This window comes from Engraulis encrasicolus, chromosome 24, assembly GCF_034702125.1.
Source record: "Engraulis encrasicolus isolate BLACKSEA-1 chromosome 24, IST_EnEncr_1.0, whole genome shotgun sequence".
Taxonomy (NCBI): Eukaryota; Metazoa; Chordata; class Actinopteri; order Clupeiformes; family Engraulidae; genus Engraulis; species Engraulis encrasicolus.
Genome location: NC_085880.1, coordinates 5477375 through 5493983, shown reverse-complemented (window position 1 = coordinate 5493983; position 16609 = coordinate 5477375). Strand labels below are relative to the sequence as shown.

The window sequence follows — 16609 nt, the reverse complement described above, 5'->3', positions numbered from 1 at the left end:
CCCACAGATATCTACAGAGCTGCGTACCTGTTTGTCTGAAAGACACACACACACACACACACACACATATACACACACACACACACACACACAGAATTAAAGCAAAGAACTTCTGCATCATCAGCTTAGCTTGTGGACCACTGCATTACCCACAGCTCCATAAGCTACACACACACACACACACACACACACACACACACACACACACACACACACACACACACACACACACACACACACACACACACACACACACACACACACACACACACACACAAACCACATTACTGCAGTAAGCAGCTTGCCACACACACACACGCACTTTATCTCTAACACATTGATTTTGTGCTTCCTTTGTTCTGCTGACACAAACCCAAACACACCAGACAACTGCCCACTTTGTTGTCCCAAATTGATACTGCTTAACTGTTTGGTGCTGCTATACAGCTAATTGACTTTTTTCATGGTTAATCACCTCCCTCCCCTCTTTTCTCGTTTTCTCTCTCTCTCTCTCTCTCTCTCTCTCTCTCTCTCTCTCTCTCTCTCTCTCTCTCTCTCTCTCTCTCTCTCTCTCTCTCCCTGTAGCTAGCGTATTGTGTTGTGCAGTTCTTGGAAAAGGACAGCAGCCTTACTGAGCCGGTGAGTGTCAGAATCTTTCGAATAAAATAAAAATAAAATCGTTACATAATGTGAAGCCTATTATAAGAATACAAGAATGTGTTTTTTAATATAATGTATTTGGGGGGGGTGGGGGCTTTTATACCTGTTGTTACTCAGACAGGACTGAGAGAGACACAGGATTCGAGAATATCTTTATTATGTGTGTGACTAATGTTGTCTCAGGCTTCACAGCAACTGTATTACGCACTTCCGCGGCTCATAAGCTAATGAGTCATATGAATGCGGTATAAATGGAATGGAATGGAGCTCTCCGTTCTTGTCCTACTCAGGAGAGTTTTCATCCCCTCGGCTGCTATTTTAAATACCATGTGCACGTATAGCTCTTGTCATTCTCTATCTGGTTTGGCCTATTTATGGTATGTGTCGGTGAGTGCGTTCCAATATGCGACCTTGCGTCCTCCACTTGGACTTGTGGCCTCGTACCAGGAAGTAATACGTCGTGATGACATCACTAACAACAGCTTTACATTTCAATATCTCGCAAAAGCTCATTTGTAAAGTCATTTTCTCATCTTCAAACAGGATGGTAAATGAAGAATAGTCCCCCAAAAATTATTTTGGCTAGGCTGATTGCGGGGAAACTTGATTGTTTTCTCCACGGAGACGGGGCATCAGCAAAACGTGAGGCCACAAGCCCAAGTGGAGGACGCAATGTCGCATATTGGAATGCACCCTGTGTGTCCCTCTACACCGCTCGTTCTCTCTGGTGGAGGGAGAGAGGGAGGGAAGTCCTCCCTTCTCACGTCCTTCCTGTCATCCTCTCTGCCATCCTCTCTTATTCTCTCCATCCTCTCATCCCATTTCTTTGTCCATATATTATTCGTACTTGCTTCATCCGTCTGTCTCTGTCTCTCTCTCTCTCTCTCTCTCTCTCTCTCTCTCTCTCTCTCTCTCTCTCTCTCTCTCTCTCTCTCTCTCTCTCTCTCTCTCTCTCTCTCTCTCTCTGTCCATTTCCCCCCCTCCCTCTTTCCCTTTCTCTTGTTCCACCCCTTCCTCAGGTGAACATGGGCCTGCTGAAGTTCTTGGAACATGGGCTTGCTGAAGTCCCTCTGCCCTAGGATGTTCCTCTCTCTCTCTCTCTCTCTCTCTCTCTCTCTCTCTCTCTCTCTCTCTCTCTCTCTCTCTCTCTCTCTCTCTCTCTCTCTCTCTCTCTCTCTCTCTCTCTCTCTCTCTCTCTGCCTCTCTCTCGCTCTCCTCCTCCACCCCCCTAATCCGGCTGTAAACATGTTCTGTTCCTCTCTTGCTCCCTCAGGTGATCATGGGCCTGCTGAAGTTCTGGCCCAAGACCCACAGCCCTAAGGAGGTCATGTTCCTCAACGAGCTGGAGGAGATCCTGGACGTCATCGAGCCCTCCGAGTTCGTCAAAGTCATGGAGCCGCTCTTCCGACAGCTGGCCAAGTGTGTGTCCAGCCCCCACTTTCAGGTACACACCAACCTGCAGAGCTGTGGGTGTGTGTGTCTGAGGGAGACTTTGTGTGTGTGTGTGTGTGTGTGTGTGTGTGTGTGTGTGTGTGTGTGTGTGTGTGTGTGTGTGTGTGTGTGTGTGTGTGTGTGTGTGTGTGTGTGTGTGTGTGTGTGTCTGTCTGTCTGTCTGTCTGTCTGTCTGTCAGTATGGCCATCTCAATATCAGGGGCTGACATCCTGGGTTCATAAAGTAAAAATCTTGCCACAGATTTGCTCCAGCCAATTAAATGAACCAGCTGTTCCTACACACCCCTTCAGCCAGGTTGATGAGCTAATCGGTTAAATCGTTTGTCTTAGAGGGTCTCTGGCAAGATTTTCATTTATCAATCCAGTTTGTTTGTTTTCCCCCACCATCTCAATGTCTATACTCCAGTTATTTCCTCTGACATCTGACCTCATGTCGTGGTGTTCGAATCGAAGAGGGAATGGAGGGAGGAATAAAACTCCCCATGCAAGCCTGCTTCAATGGCATCTTGTCTTCCTCCTCTGTCCTCTTCATCTCATATTTTCTTGTTTGAGATGTCCTCGATAACGAGGCCAGAGGACGCACTGGAGGAGGGATATTGACACGTGGTCTGTGTGAAAGAGGGAGTGCGTGTGTCTGCGCGTGCGTGTCTGTTTATGTGTGTGGCTTCAGAACAGCTGTTCACGAGAGTGTGTCCAGCCCGTTCTTTCACACATCATACGTGTGTGTGTGTGTCTGTTTGTATGCGTGTGTGACTGTTTCTGTGTGTGTGTACGTGAAAGTGTGGGCTAAACGCACACGTGGTCAGCTGTCCAAAGCCACAGGCAGAGAAGTGAGCTGAGCTGAGCTGAACTACCCTCATAGGTGTGAGCATACAGCATGTACGCTTACTCCTGAGAGGGAGCGAGAGGGAGTAATTGGGGCAGCCGTGGCCTAACAGGATAATGAGGGTGGTCTCCTGCATCCTTATCCACGGCTGAAGTGTCCTTGCGAAAGGCACCTAACCCCCACATTGCTCCAGGGACGAACATACCATGTACCTAAATAACTGTACATGTAGGTCACTTTGCACCAAAAGCGTGAGGTAAGTTTTAGAGTCATTTAAGTCTAATGTAATGTAAAGTGAGATTTGTTGCGGTTTTTGTGCCAGCATGTGTTCTCCAATGTTTCATGAAGAATGAGGACAATGAGCGAGCATTCCACATGAGTAACATGACTCGTCACACAGCCTATCACGTTGCTCCTTCTGCATTCCAGGCACCACATGCGGCCCTAGCAGTATGCCCATTGGCTTACTTTGAACTTCACATATACTGTTAATATGGACACATAACAAACGGTAGTGTTGTTGACATACCGTATTCATCACATAGTGTTTTCATAGATTTCCTAGTCTTAAAATGGCCGTTATTGGCAGGGAGGTCACACCTCCACAACAACATCAGCTGTTTTTAAAGCACGTCACTCATCAACATCACAGTGACCCTCTGATGAAGACGGAAGTAACACCGTCGAAACATGTCAGGTAAAAGATAAAAACTTTTACATGTCTTAAGGCAAAAGAAAACCCTAAGTGTTTAAGTTAAACAGTTAGACATAATGAACTTAATACATAGATTTCCTAGTGATATACCCACCACATGCAAAACAAACTGGGGAAAAAAGGTCTGGGGAGACGATTGCAACATAATGTTGACACCAGAAGAGGGGGGTATTCCAAGAACATATTAAAGTAAAGTTTCTCAACGGGGGCTCTACAGCCCCCCAGCGGGAGTTTGGGAGATCTAGGTGGGCGTTGAGAAGGATATAGCTGAGAGGGGCGGTGCTTACTTTAAATTTTCATTCCACTGTATTCCATCAGTCTATTTTATTTTATTTTTGTAGTAAGGGGGGTGTCGGAAGCTTATGATGAGGCCCAGGGGGCATTTATTCAAAATAAAGGTTGAGAACCACTGGGAGAAACCTGGCTAAGTTAACCTACAGGAAGTGTTAGACCTTGTAATACATAGCCCACATTGTTTCGTTTAGTTCAGAAAACGAGCACTCCAGGCTCTTGAATTAGATGATTTACCACTACCTCAAGGTTACCGTAACCTGGTTTACCACCGAGCCACTGAGTTTCTTGGAATACCGGTACTCCCCAATAGAGATGTTAACCGGTAACCGTTCAACCGATAGTCGACCGGATCAAATTTAACCAGTTAAAATGTTCTGCCACCGGTTAACCGGTTGTAATAATAATAATAATTACAATAATAATTTCCTCCCAAAAAGCCCCAAAAATCAATCATTTTGAGGTTTTAGTACAATAATTCAGCATTTTCCATCTGGCAACAGTGGCTGCCGCTGGACGTGGCAGGTCCTGTCTGTGCAGCAAAAAAAAAGGCTTATCAGTGCTGTGCATATCAGGCACGCAAACGTTGTATAATTTAAGATTACCGGTTAACCACCGGTTAATGAGGCTCAGTAGCTGGTTAAGAGTTTTTTTCAATTTTAGCCATCCCTACTCCCCTGGTGACCTCCGCTACCTGTTCTCTTTGGTCGCTTTTTGCCTGAACGGATGATGAGCGTTATCAGTAACCACAGCTGTGTGTGTCCATTTGACACTGTGTGTGTACATGTTAAGCGTGTGCATGTGTGCATGCATGCGTGTGCGTGTGTGTGTAGGTGGCAGAGAGGGCCCTGTACTACTGGAATAACGAGTACATCATGAGCCTCATCAGTGACAACGCTGCCAAGATCCTCCCCATCATGTTCCCTGCACTCTACAAGAACTCCAAGAGCCACTGGAACAAGTAGGCTCTCTCTCTCTCTCTCTCGCTTTCTCTTTTTCTCTGTCTGTCTCTCTCGCGCGCGTGCTCTCACTCTCACTCTCACTCTCGCTCTCGCTCTCTCTCCACTTCAAGGACAGAAGAATGAAATGTAAATAAGTGCAATAATAGCTGCCATTTTTCCCATGGTGCGTCAGTGCCTCATCCTCATTGTGTGTGTGTGTGTGTGTGTGTGTGCGTGTGCGTGTGCGTGTGCAGGACGATCCATGGGCTCATCTATAACGCCCTAAAGCTCTTCATGGAGATGAACCAGAAGCTCTTTGATGACTGCACTCAGCAGTACAAGGCTGAGAAACAGAAGTAAGTACACACACACACACACACACACACACACACACACACACACACACATACACGCTTTGACAAAAGCACTCAGCTAGAGAAGGCTGAGGAACAGAAGAAGGCTGCCCCTACATGCACACACACACACACACACACACACACACACACACACAAACCTAAGACCTCTTGAGTGTGTGTAATGTTGTGTATCACAGTGGAAAGTTAGATTTGCCTTAATTCTCTCTGTAGTGTCCACCGTCTTCTTTGACTAATAACCAAGTGTGTGTGTGTGTGTGTGCGCGCGTGCATGCGTGTGCGCGCATTCTGGAGGTATACTTACAGTACATAAGGATCCATCCACCCTGATTAGTCCATGACCCCTTCAGTGAACATATCGCATCAGAACCGTAATCAGTCCCGCAGCATTATGAAGGGTGCTCTTCGTGACCTGGCGACTAGCGACGTGGATGAGCTTAACGACCGTATTGGTTGCCGTGCCAGTCATAAACGAAGCATTGTGTGTGTGTGTGTGTGTGTGTGTGTGTGCTTCCCTGCAGAGAGAAGTACAAGCTTAAGGAACGAGAAGAGATTTGGCACAAAATCGAGGAGCTGGCAAAATCCAATCCAAATGTATGTATGCCACATAGCCCCACCCAGACAGACAGACACAAACACGTACACACACTTGCACACAAAATACAATCCAAATGCATGTACACAACACGGCCCCAAACAGACAGACGCAAACACACACACACATTCACTCACTCACTCACTCACTATAGGCCTGTTTAGATCTTTCAACAAGTCGCCTACATACTGTAGGACTGCTGCCAAGTCTGTTTTGACCTTTAAACAAGTAGCTGTTTTTAATTAATTGGAGGAGCTGTGGTTTTGTATTCCAGACAAATGTAATTATCACTGTTCATTTCTGATGACACATCTTTTAGCTCGGAGGCCACTGAGGAAGGAAAGCTCCAAATTTAATTATAGGTGTGCGTGTGCGCGCGTTCGTGAGTGTGCGAGAGAGACGCAAAGAGTAAAGGCTTAGTCAGTGATATTTTTATGTTGTCTGTTCCATCTTTGCACAGATGCAGTTAGTCTATCCAGAGCTAAGGCCTGGCCATCCGGATGAGGTGACTTCCTTTAAACCTAAACCTTGAAGTGTGTGTGTGCATGTGTGTATTTGCATGTTGGCACATGCAAGTGTGTAGATGGGGTCATTGGTCACTTAGTGTGTGTGTGTGTGTTTGCAGTTTATGGTTTACAATGACGCCGGGGTGCCGCTCTACTCCATGGAGACGGAGACTCCTACAGCAGAAGACATCCAGCTGCTGAAGAAGACGGTGGAGTCAGAAGCCACACCGGTAACAGGCACACACACACACCATCACACACCATCACACACACACACACACACCTCGCCTTACACCATTACACATCAGTGCACATACCACTTACACGCACACAGTACCTTAAGAGTGCCAAAAGTACATGTATCTTTATGACCTTTTTTTCATTACCTAGCAACCATATTCAATCCGCTTGCCCATGTTACACAGCACTAGTGCGTGCTAATCGTATGCAAACCACTCACCTTTACAGTCCAGTGGATATGTTGGCAGCTCTTTCACTTGCGTGTCTGCATGTGCGTGTGTTTCCCCAGGGCATGAAGGAGCTGAAGAAGGACAAAGTTCTGATGCGGCGGAAGTCGGAGCTCCCTCAGGACGTCTACACCATCAAAGCCCTGGAGGCGCACAAGCGAGCAGAGGAGTACCTGACAGCCAATCAGGAGGCCCTCTGACCGCCCCCTCCAGCCAATCAGGAGGCCCCTCTGACGGCCCTTTCAGCCAATCAGAACGCCCCACGTCCGCCCATTCCACTCCTCACCCGGTCCTGATTGGTTGGGGGGGGGGGGGTCAGGCTGACGTTCCGCCCCAGACTTGGCTGCTATCTGGTGTGTGTGAATGTGTCGCGACTCGCGCCCCTGATCACTGTCCTGTGTCTCTTTTCGTTAGTCTGTCCGTCCATCCATCCATCCCACGCCCGCTGTTCATTTTTTTATTTGTTTTTCTATGTTTTTTTTCTCTGTTTGTTTGTCTCTTTGTTGCTCTCGTCCCTTTAAAACACTCCCACCCGCCGCCCAACTTCCCCTTAGCCACAGAAGCCAGCATTCCGTACAGCAGCAGCAGCAGCCCTGACTCACAGAAACGCACGCACGCACACAATCACGCGCGCACACACACACAAGCTGGCGCAGAGCTGTGATCGGTCTGCATTGCAAAGTCATATGAGCCTGATGGAGTATAGGCATCGCCTACAGTAATGAGCGTGTACTCATGTGTGTCTGTGAGCGGAGAAGACCATTTCTTCCTCTTCAACACACGCACACACACAAACACACGCACACCAATACACACTCATACACATGGCCTTGTGTATGTGTGACCTGCATTTGTTTCAAACACATCGGAGGCTTAAGAGTCTCATGAATGTCTCTGAGTGAGCCACCTCCTGCTCTGAGAATGTCCGTCTGCTTCCACATAATGGTACACTACGCCACCACCACACAGCGCTATCCTGCCTGATATCTGAACATCTGAGCTGGCCACACGTTTCATGACCTTCTGCTGGTAGAGCTGCAGGCCTTTGCACTTGCACCAGCTTCAGTTCTGCTGATCACAAGGCCTGGAAAGTTTATCATTGCTTGCCTACGGGCAGCTTTGATTACACACACACACACACACACCCCGTTACTTCACTCCAGTCTTCTGCCTAGACTCCATCTACTTAACTAGTCCATTCATGCTGGTACTGCTCTGATAGTGTGTGTGTGTGAGCACCTGTGCATGTTTATTTGGTTAGTGGCTGCATGTGCGTTGTGTGAACACGCATACATTTAAAAGTCTCTTAAAAAGACGCCAGTTCTTGAAACTGTGTTTGGAGGCTGAACGTTGGAGAGTCATTTCCAGACAGCCTCAGCAGAAACTTTCTAAATCCAAATATAATAAATGTTGTGAGTATTATACTGTATGAAACGACCTTGGCCTCAGTGACGGCCTGGATATTGTCGATGTACACTGCTGAAGGTGTGCATGTGCGTGTGTCTATTCATTGTTAAGGTCCCACTCTGTCAGAGATTGGGCATCAGTGACCTCCAAAGAGGTGTGTTTGATTAGTCTTGAGGGTCTGTGTGCATGTGATTTGCTGATCATGTCCAAAACTAGCGTTTGAATTGTGCACAGGATGCTCAGTGTGCAAGCGTTATCAGGATGTTCTGATGAAACTCCGGTATTCGCAGACATCCCAACATGCAGCCTATCCTCTCTCTAGACCACTTAGCAAGACGGACTTGCTTTCGGTGAGAAGATTGATTTACCAATACGGTCTTCATGTTTACGTCCACGGTTGGTTTTCTCTTTTTGTTTTGTTTTTTTTTTGCTCTGGCAGCAATCTTGCACAGGTGTTCAAGTGTGATTGTGTTAGTGTATTTGTCGGTTTACGTGTGAGAGATTTTTTTTTCTTTTCTTTTCATGACCACATAGTGCAACAAATGAAATGTCTTGTCAATCAGAGGATTGAATCATGATGCAGAGACCTATTTAGGTATAGTTGCTGTTAACTTATGCAGTTTAGTCCATCCGTCGCTTTTTTTGCATTTTAACAAATGCTCATTGAAAAGCGACTTTGTTTCTGTGACAGATTTTATTTTAGAAATCGACTTAATTTAAATGTCCAGGTAGAATGGTTTCTAGTGTAAGTCCTCATGTAGCACACAGGTGGAGTGAATTTTCCTCTCTTACTCTTCCTGCTAACTCCCCTTCATTCCCACATTTTTTTGTGGCGTGCGTATGTGTGTGACAGATTTTCTGAACAATATTTTTTGTTGTGCTTCAACATAGCAGCCCTGCAGCTCTGAATGAATTTTCTTTTTCTTTATAGGCAATTGTTAGCCTGTCATGTCATTGTGAATGAAATGGCCACACAGTCATTGACATTGTTTAATCTGCAGCTGTTTTCTCTCAAAGATGTCCTCTGCTCACCAGCCTTTCTGAGCTGTGACAGAGATTAAGAGGATGCAGGCCTAGTCCAGCCTTGGGGCAGGGGGGGTATTTCCAAGGAATTGGTTTAGTCACTGACCCCGCTAAATTAACTCAGTGTGAAGTTTCCCAATGGAGAGGCGGCCTTACGGGTTCATTGTTAATTGAAAACATCAAAGGGTCTTTTCTACTTGTTAGACGTTTACCACTTGTTCTTGCTTACCCAGGTTAAGTGACTATACCTGCTCTCTAGGATACCCCACTGATTTCCTCTTGAGTCCTCTGAATGTTGTTTCTAGTCACAGAGCAAAGACCTCAGTACCTCAGATAAAGTCAGTAAAAGTTTTCCACACAGTGTCTCCTCCAGGCAGTCAAGTCAGCTGAGGCTGCTTGGTATGCCGGAGGCTACTTACTTACTTACTTTCTTTAGGAACAGAGCATAATGTACCACTGCAGTGTCGCCAAAGCAACTAGCCCATTTGTCCCACTTCTTGTCTTGTTTTGTTTGCCCGTTTCCATGGTTTTCATGCTGACTAACCTCATTCCTTTAGCACCATTTCCCCTCTGCTAGCCCCCGCTTATTCCCGTTTGCCCAGTCTCGGACATTCCGCTTTGACATTCCAGAACCTACCAAAAGGCTTCGTTGATCCAGGAATTGGAAGCTAGAATCTGTCTGGAGCACACACCCTTATGATGTCACAAGCAGCCGTTAGGATATCACGGATAGTCATTTATTCCTATGGGTTTGGCAGATCCACAGCCACATTTAACTGTTTTGGCCAAATATCATGTATTTTAGCAGGCGCCGGTGTTGACTGACTTGGCTTTACAATCTCAAGTCAATGCCTATGTCAGCTATTCAGACACACACAAATGCACACACTCTTACAAACCAAAAGCCTGCCCCCCTCCTCCCCACCCAATCCCACCCTCCCCTTGTCTGACACTAACCTTATGCTGCTTTCCAGGTCATATGTACATAAGTTGTACTTTTATTAGGTAGAGCATTACATAGTAGGAAAGTCATATTTTGTACAGATGTTCATGTATGTACAGAACAAAAATAAAGTCAAAAAACAAAGACTCATGAACAGACAGTGAAGTGTTTGATTTACATGGGACTTCTAGAAATCAACATCGTAAAGGAATTCAAGAGCACACAGACAGACAGGCAGAACTTCACTGATCAAATGTCTACATTTCTTACATGGCTTAATTACAATGCAAGAATTGCTTAACTGCACACAAAAGCAGATTTACATGATCACTTCTGTAATACTCTTCTACACGGTAAAGAAAGAAAACACTTTCAGGGATTCTTTCTTTGCAACACACACACAGAGGGCTTCGAATTCACAGACTTTGGTCAGACCAGATCATTAAACTTTTACTTGGAATTATAGGCTAATTATGTGCATGTGTTATTTCAGTCTTAAACAAGTCACGTTCCAACTGCACATTGCTAATCTTTATCCCCGAAGTGGTGCCAATACAAACAGTGACACGTTACACACACACGGCTATTGCCATGTCTGATGACTTCGTTGACATGGCAAACTACGTGAACTTGAAACACACCCTTTTGAGTCGGAGACATGACTGCAGCACTGTAGCAGAAGGACAATCTGTCTGACAGTTTCATTGCCGGTTTTTTATATGGTATTCTTAATTCTGAGATCAAATCTGATTAAAATATAAGGTTATTGCAATGAGACAAATCTGAGTAAACAAACCCAGTTAGCCGTTGAATGGTCTTATGGTTGAAATCCAAGCTTTAGGGGTCCGGAAATGAACTGTACCCTGTTTCAGTGAAATACACCATCAAGGTCTTGCCAGGTTCTTCAGAGTGCTATAATGATATGGGTTCTGGGCAAGTTTGAATTTAAATTCTGTGCACATTGTGATTTACCACAACGAATGCATCCATAAGATAACATGTACGTGCCAGTCTGTGGCCTTTTCTCTAACAATCCTGATCAATAAACAAAAACATCCATACAGCAGAAATAGCTCAATCATCCAGTTTGAATAAATGCACCAAGCGGGACAGATCTCTTACCGCTTCAACGCTTTCTGCACGTGGCTGCACATTTCAACACAATACTACCAATTCCCCTTCACCTTTCCACCTCAATGCCCCCTTGATAATCGTCTCTAGTGCAGAAGGTAGGTAACAGATGAGATGAAATGTGTGAAGGGCACTGGACCAGAGGAGTTGGATATAGACGATATAGGCCTCCTGTCTGTACAGTCATACGTGCCGGCTCCCCAGGTCTTCATTTGAGGTTCAGCGGGAGGGCGGCTGCGCTCTGCCGGGAGTCTAGGGTCTGCTGGACCATGTCCTTCCACTGGTCGTCTGAGATCTCCTGTGCCCAGGGCGGGATGCCCAGCGAGGGCAGGGCCACCGCTGCCATGGTCCTCTTCACCAGCTCTACGTGGTCTGTGGGGAGGAGGAGGAGGGCATTGCGATGAACAAGTCAAAGTCAGCAAGCTTTAGTGCAAAAGTGTACTTATAGACTAAGGGAGCATATTTGTTTCAGATCCTGCTTACATGTCATCAGCCACACAGCAGGTCAGTAGATGTGACATAAATAATATGAACAGTCATAGTCAGCATTGGGTTACTGTCAATAATTTACAACCCATTTAGAAACATGCTTGGGCCCATTGTACATATATTTAGTTGAGCTGTTGCGTAAACTACAAGGCTAACTATGCTCATGTTGCCTTGCTCCAAATTACACTGCTATATTTTATGTCATGACAAAAAATTACCTATTTATATAGTGAGCCTGTCCATACACATTAATTAATCAGGGCAACATCAGGACATAAAGCAATTTTCAGTAGTGGACACAAATCTGTCGTCTTTTCTCTTTTTCTTTTCTTTTGTTTCTTTCCTTTGATAGAGTAGTTTAGCAATCCCGACCCACACTCCATTTCAGAAGGTGGCGTTAATGCACACCAACCAGTTGCTTGCCAACCGCCAATAAACAGTATTAAGAAGAAGAAGACACAAATTTGTCAACTTCAGAGTGATGTGGAGGACAGCTGGCATCCTCTTGATGCCTACAACTGAGACAACCTGGTCTGACCTTGGCCCACATACTGGTGCCTTGGCTTGGACCACTGGTACTGGTGGCAGCCATGATTGGTAGTTAATCGGTTGTGTCTTCAGAGATCAGAGGAGACCTGTACCTAAAATAACTTCAATCACCTTCAATAAAGGCATAAAGTATGTGTAATGTTGAGTGAAAAGGAAGTGTGACCCCCACCTGCATCCATGGGGATGGAGGCTCGGCTCCTGCATGCAGCTTCCCCGTCTGGGTCTTCCTCCTCATCGCTGTCTGGAGGGGGTGGCTGGGGCAGGAAGAGACCCATCGCCTGCAATACAACTGGCTTCAGCTCACCCTTCAAAAACAGACTGTCTGCACTGCAGACAAACACCTTCCTCCCAGTCCCCACCCACAAAATTACGATAAGTGTTGTAAGGTAGGCTATAAAGATCTGTCACACTGCCAGACCAGGCATAGAATAACGTTTTCTGGCCTTCGATGTTAGATAACCTTGGGTTAGGACATTAAATTACTAGCCTTTTTCCACATAAGGCACACTGAGCAGAAAACAGTCAAGTCCAGCACCTGTATCTTCACTGACCATGGCCTGACTGAGCCGACTTACCTCGATTCGTTCTTGGACTTCTTGGATCTGTTCGGCGTGTGAGCCCGCCTCATCTGGTTGTTCGGTGGGTACTGACATCCCCTCTGGATCTTGATTGAGTGGTTGGTAATAGTAGCCTCCATTGTCTTCATCATCTTCATCTGCCGCACCTGCTTCATCTTCCTCCATGTCCTCGCCACTCCACTCGTCGGGAACTGCCCCTCCATCTGTCGGGCGGTCGTGTCCCAGTTCCTCTTCAGAGTTCGGAAGAATTCTTTCAGGACCCATGACTTCCATCCACGGGCTCTGGATGTGTAGTTGACCACCCTAAAATAGCACGTTCAGACAAATGCCACACCAGCAGCAAATAAAGCGATGAATCTGGTCAACCGGTTGACTATCGCAGTTAGCTAAAGTGCTAGCTTGACATAATGACAATTATCCCTTTCGACAGCGATTGTGAAGAGTAACAATACATTGTATATCTGTTCAAGACTGGTCTTAAAAAGTATACAAAACGTAAACGAGAAATCCTCACCCCTTTCTTGTTTTCTGCAGTATTTGTCAGGGCTTTCTGCAGCTGGAATGTTTCTGACAATGTTTGCTTCCTGTCTACAGCGGAAAAGGAAATCACGTCATCACACAAACAAAATGGAGAGTTGGCTTGGTGGCTAACCTAACGTTGAACAACTTTGTCACGATTTAAGTAGATTTTTCCGGCCTGTGTTCGTGTATTTGTTTTTCGTTTGAAGTTGCGTCCGGTGCGATACCTACTACAATGGCTCCGTTAAGCTTGGTGGCAGCTGGTGTCAACGTTTTGACTAAATCCTTTAGTCTGTTCTCAAGTGCATCTCTTGCAAGATGCTCATGTGCGTTCACTGCAGCTAAACCTTTTAGCACCTCGGCAGGTGGTCCGCCAAAAAGACCACTGACTGGATACCTGCGATTTGCGCAAGAACAGCGACCACAAGTCCTCCGACAACATCCAGACTTCAAAGCAAATGAAGTTATCAAAAAGATTGCTGAGAGATGGCGGTTGCTATCGCCTGATCAGAAACGACCCTTTGAGAATGCAGCTCTTGTTGAACGGAACCAATACAAGTTGACGATGGAGCGGTACAAGGAACAACTGACACCAGCACAATCCCTGGCCCTTGAGGAGGAGAAGAGAGAACGAAGGGCCAAAAGAAAAGCAATCAAGAAGAAGAGGGAACTGACAACCCTGGGCAAGCCCAAACGCCCGCGACTGCCTTTCAACATTTTCATGTCTGAGCACTTCGAGGAGGCCAGGGGAGTTACAGTGGCAGCCAAGCTGAAATCGCTTCAAGAGGACTGGGGGAAACTCTCCATTATGCAAAAGCAAGTGTACGTGCAGCTGGCCGAGGATGACAAGGTGCGCTACAAGAACGAGATGAAGACGTGGGAGGAGCACATGTTGGAGATTGGGAGGCAGGACCTGATCCGGATCCGAGAGAGGCCCGCCAGGAAGACCTCCAAGGCCGGCAAGAGGACCAAGTCCAAGGTCACCACCAAGTCCAAGAAGACAGCTGCCAAAAAGAAGCCAACGGCAAAGAAGAAAACAACTGCCAAAAAGACTACAAGAACCACAAAGAAGGCATGAGCCTTGACATACAACTGAGGAGCAGTCCTGTGGGTGTTCACTGAGCTCCGTCCCTGAATAAAGCTTGACTGCTGTCATAGGAGGGATGTAATGTGGTTGTGTTATTACTGTATCTGAATAGTGTTGAAGGCATGGCAACTACTGCAAAATGTGAAATAATACCCCCTCATTATGGATACAACCTTCACACTTGCTCTCAAAGCTGTGATGGTGACTGATTGTCTCAACACCATTTTGTTCATTTATGGCTTTTAAACGGTTTGTAACATGTTTCGCAATGGGGGATACCCCAAAAATATGCAAAGTTACAGGTGATGGTTGGTTTGTTTTCATTTCTGTTGCCATGTTGTAAGTGCAAACAAAAACCATTCTGGCTATGGAAGCAGTTAGACACTGTATAAATAGTGGTCAACTGAAGCTATGTGATGAAGCTATGTGTTAACACCTATTCAGAGTTGACAGGCTATACCTGAGCTGATAGGCTTTGTTTTTTGAAGCCAAGGATAGACTTTAAGTGCCCATTTGAGTTCTTCATTTGTCATCAGTTATTCTTGTGTGTGTGTGTCGTGCATTGCAGAAAGTAGAACCATGTGTTTTTGCATTCTACATCTTTACTCAATAAACATGTATTTTGTAACCAATAGAGGTGCTCCGATCACCATTTTTTGGCCCGATCACCGATACCGATCACCAAAAATCTTTATCTGCCGATCACCGATCATTGCCGATCACAGAAATTATTTCCTATTTTTTTAATAGCCTATTAATTATCCTTATTGAATATTTCTGCCCATAAACCAATCAATCTTAATTTGCACATGTCGCTTTCACAATGTAGGCCTATTATTAGGCTATTACTATTATGATTATTATTATTATTGTTATTATTATTATTATTATTATTATTATTATTATTATTAGGCTATTATTATCATTATTATTATCTTTCAGCTCTTTCAGACTAGTGTTGGTAATATAGCCTACAAGTAAGTATACAGTATTAATCAATTTATAAGTTATTGCATATAATTACTAAACTATTTAAGATTGAATTGAAACTGAAACATTACATCAATTTATAAGTTATTGCATATAATTACTTAACTATTTGAGATTGAATTGAAGCTCAGACACCTGGATCTCAGTCTCTCGTCTTCTGCATACGAGAAAAAAACCCTGTCGCTTTAAATGAGCAGCCTCGTGAGGAGAGCCCCTCCCCTCTCTGTCACTCACTGTCCACAGCTGCAGTGCTCCGCGACCGTTCTGCTCTCTCCCTCTCACTTCTGTCGCCGTTTGGCGTTTCAGCGACTATCAAACTAATCGACTGACTGTCAATTACAACTTTGAAAACAATAACGTTGGCATGCTTGTGCGGACAACGTGAACTTGTCGCGTGCTGACCGAGGCAACTACACAGGTTATAACGTAAAATGGCTAACGGGCGAGAAGTAGTCTATCGCAAATTACATTGTGACTGAAACACTTGAGATTCTACATACACAAAACAAGAAAAAAAAACTTCACTTGAAAGAACAGGGAACACGCACAACACAGCGTGTCTGCGAGGAAAGCTCTTTCTCTGTAACACTGTCATAGAATGTAGAATTCCCTGCACAGACTCATTGAGTTTCACCGTCCATTCTCCCTAGTTGCTGTTTGGTGTTGCAGCGACTACAAAACTAATGACCTGGCTGTCCATTAGGCTACAACTTTAAAAACAATACAGTTGATGATTGTTTTGGAAACGTTTAGTTGTTGCGTGCTGACAGGCTGTAACTCAAAATAGTGAACATGGCGAGACTGACACGTCATTCACAAATTACAAGCGTCATGTAAACTGAGCATGGATCGGAAAATCAGATCATTGTTGATGCAGATATGATTATAAATGGTGAAAATGAAGGAGGGAATTCCAAAAAGTTAAAGACAAGTAAAGATGCCTTATTTTGGTGCAGCAGCTGTGCAGATCCAGCACCTAGGCTACATGCAGGCAGCGCCAGGTGTAAAGGCGAAATGGTTGCGTGAGGAATTTAATATCTCTGGATCGGTTTTTTGATCGGCATGT

At 45.3% G+C, this 16609-nt stretch overlaps 3 protein-coding genes across 4 annotated transcripts in view; 2 read left to right on the top strand and 1 right to left on the bottom strand.

Moving 5' to 3' along the window:
• ppp2r5d (protein phosphatase 2, regulatory subunit B', delta) overlaps window positions 1–10350 on the top strand; it is a 51008-nt gene extending 40658 nt beyond the window's left edge. Inside the window, exons 10-17 of one of the 2 annotated variants that reach the window (XM_063191109.1) lie at window positions 586–639; window positions 1934–2104; window positions 4778–4905; window positions 5140–5241; window positions 5781–5853; window positions 6315–6359; window positions 6480–6590; window positions 6890–10350. In XM_063191109.1, the coding sequence (XP_063047179.1) occupies window positions 586–639; window positions 1934–2104; window positions 4778–4905; window positions 5140–5241; window positions 5781–5853; window positions 6315–6359; window positions 6480–6590; window positions 6890–7027 (822 nt within the window). In that variant the 3' untranslated portion in view covers window positions 7028–10350. The remainder of the gene's footprint in view (window positions 1–585; window positions 640–1933; window positions 2105–4777; window positions 4906–5139; window positions 5242–5780; window positions 5854–6314; window positions 6360–6479; window positions 6591–6889) is intronic. The other variant, XM_063191110.1, reaches the window with a different exon arrangement.
• On the bottom strand, window positions 10225–13548 carry mea1 (male-enhanced antigen 1). Its single transcript, XM_063191112.1, has 4 exons — window positions 13462–13548; window positions 12945–13250; window positions 12539–12647; window positions 10225–11703 (listed from the first exon to the last, which is right to left on the bottom strand). The coding sequence occupies exons 2-4, from the start codon at window positions 13218–13220 to the stop codon at window positions 11540–11542; spliced, it is 549 nt and encodes a 182-aa protein (XP_063047182.1). The 5' UTR covers window positions 13221–13250; window positions 13462–13548; the 3' UTR covers window positions 10225–11539.
• Window positions 13519–15185, top strand: LOC134440954 (transcription factor A, mitochondrial-like). Its single transcript, XM_063191111.1, has one exon. It carries the CDS (start codon window positions 13702–13704, stop codon window positions 14542–14544), a length of 843 nt encoding a protein of 280 aa, XP_063047181.1. The 5' UTR covers window positions 13519–13701; the 3' UTR covers window positions 14545–15185.
• Window positions 15186–16609: the final 1424 nt, after the last annotated feature.

Bases quoted from the DNA above. Each gene is read 5' to 3' on its own strand.
- mea1 (XM_063191112.1), bottom strand. From the start codon at position 13,220: ATGGAAGTCATGGGTCCTGAAAGAATTCTTCCGAACTCTGAAGAGGAA. The intron at 12,648-12,944 runs GTAAGTCGGCTC...GTTGTATTGCAG, and splicing joins AAGTCCAAGAACGAATCGAG to GCGATGGGTCTCTTCCTGCC. The intron at 11,704-12,538 runs GTGGGGGTCACA...TCCTCCCCACAG, and splicing joins CTCCATCCCCATGGATGCAG to ACCACGTAGAGCTGGTGAAG.
- LOC134440954 (XM_063191111.1), top strand. From the start codon at position 13,702: ATGGCTCCGTTAAGCTTGGTGGCAGCTGGTGTCAACGTTTTGACTAAA.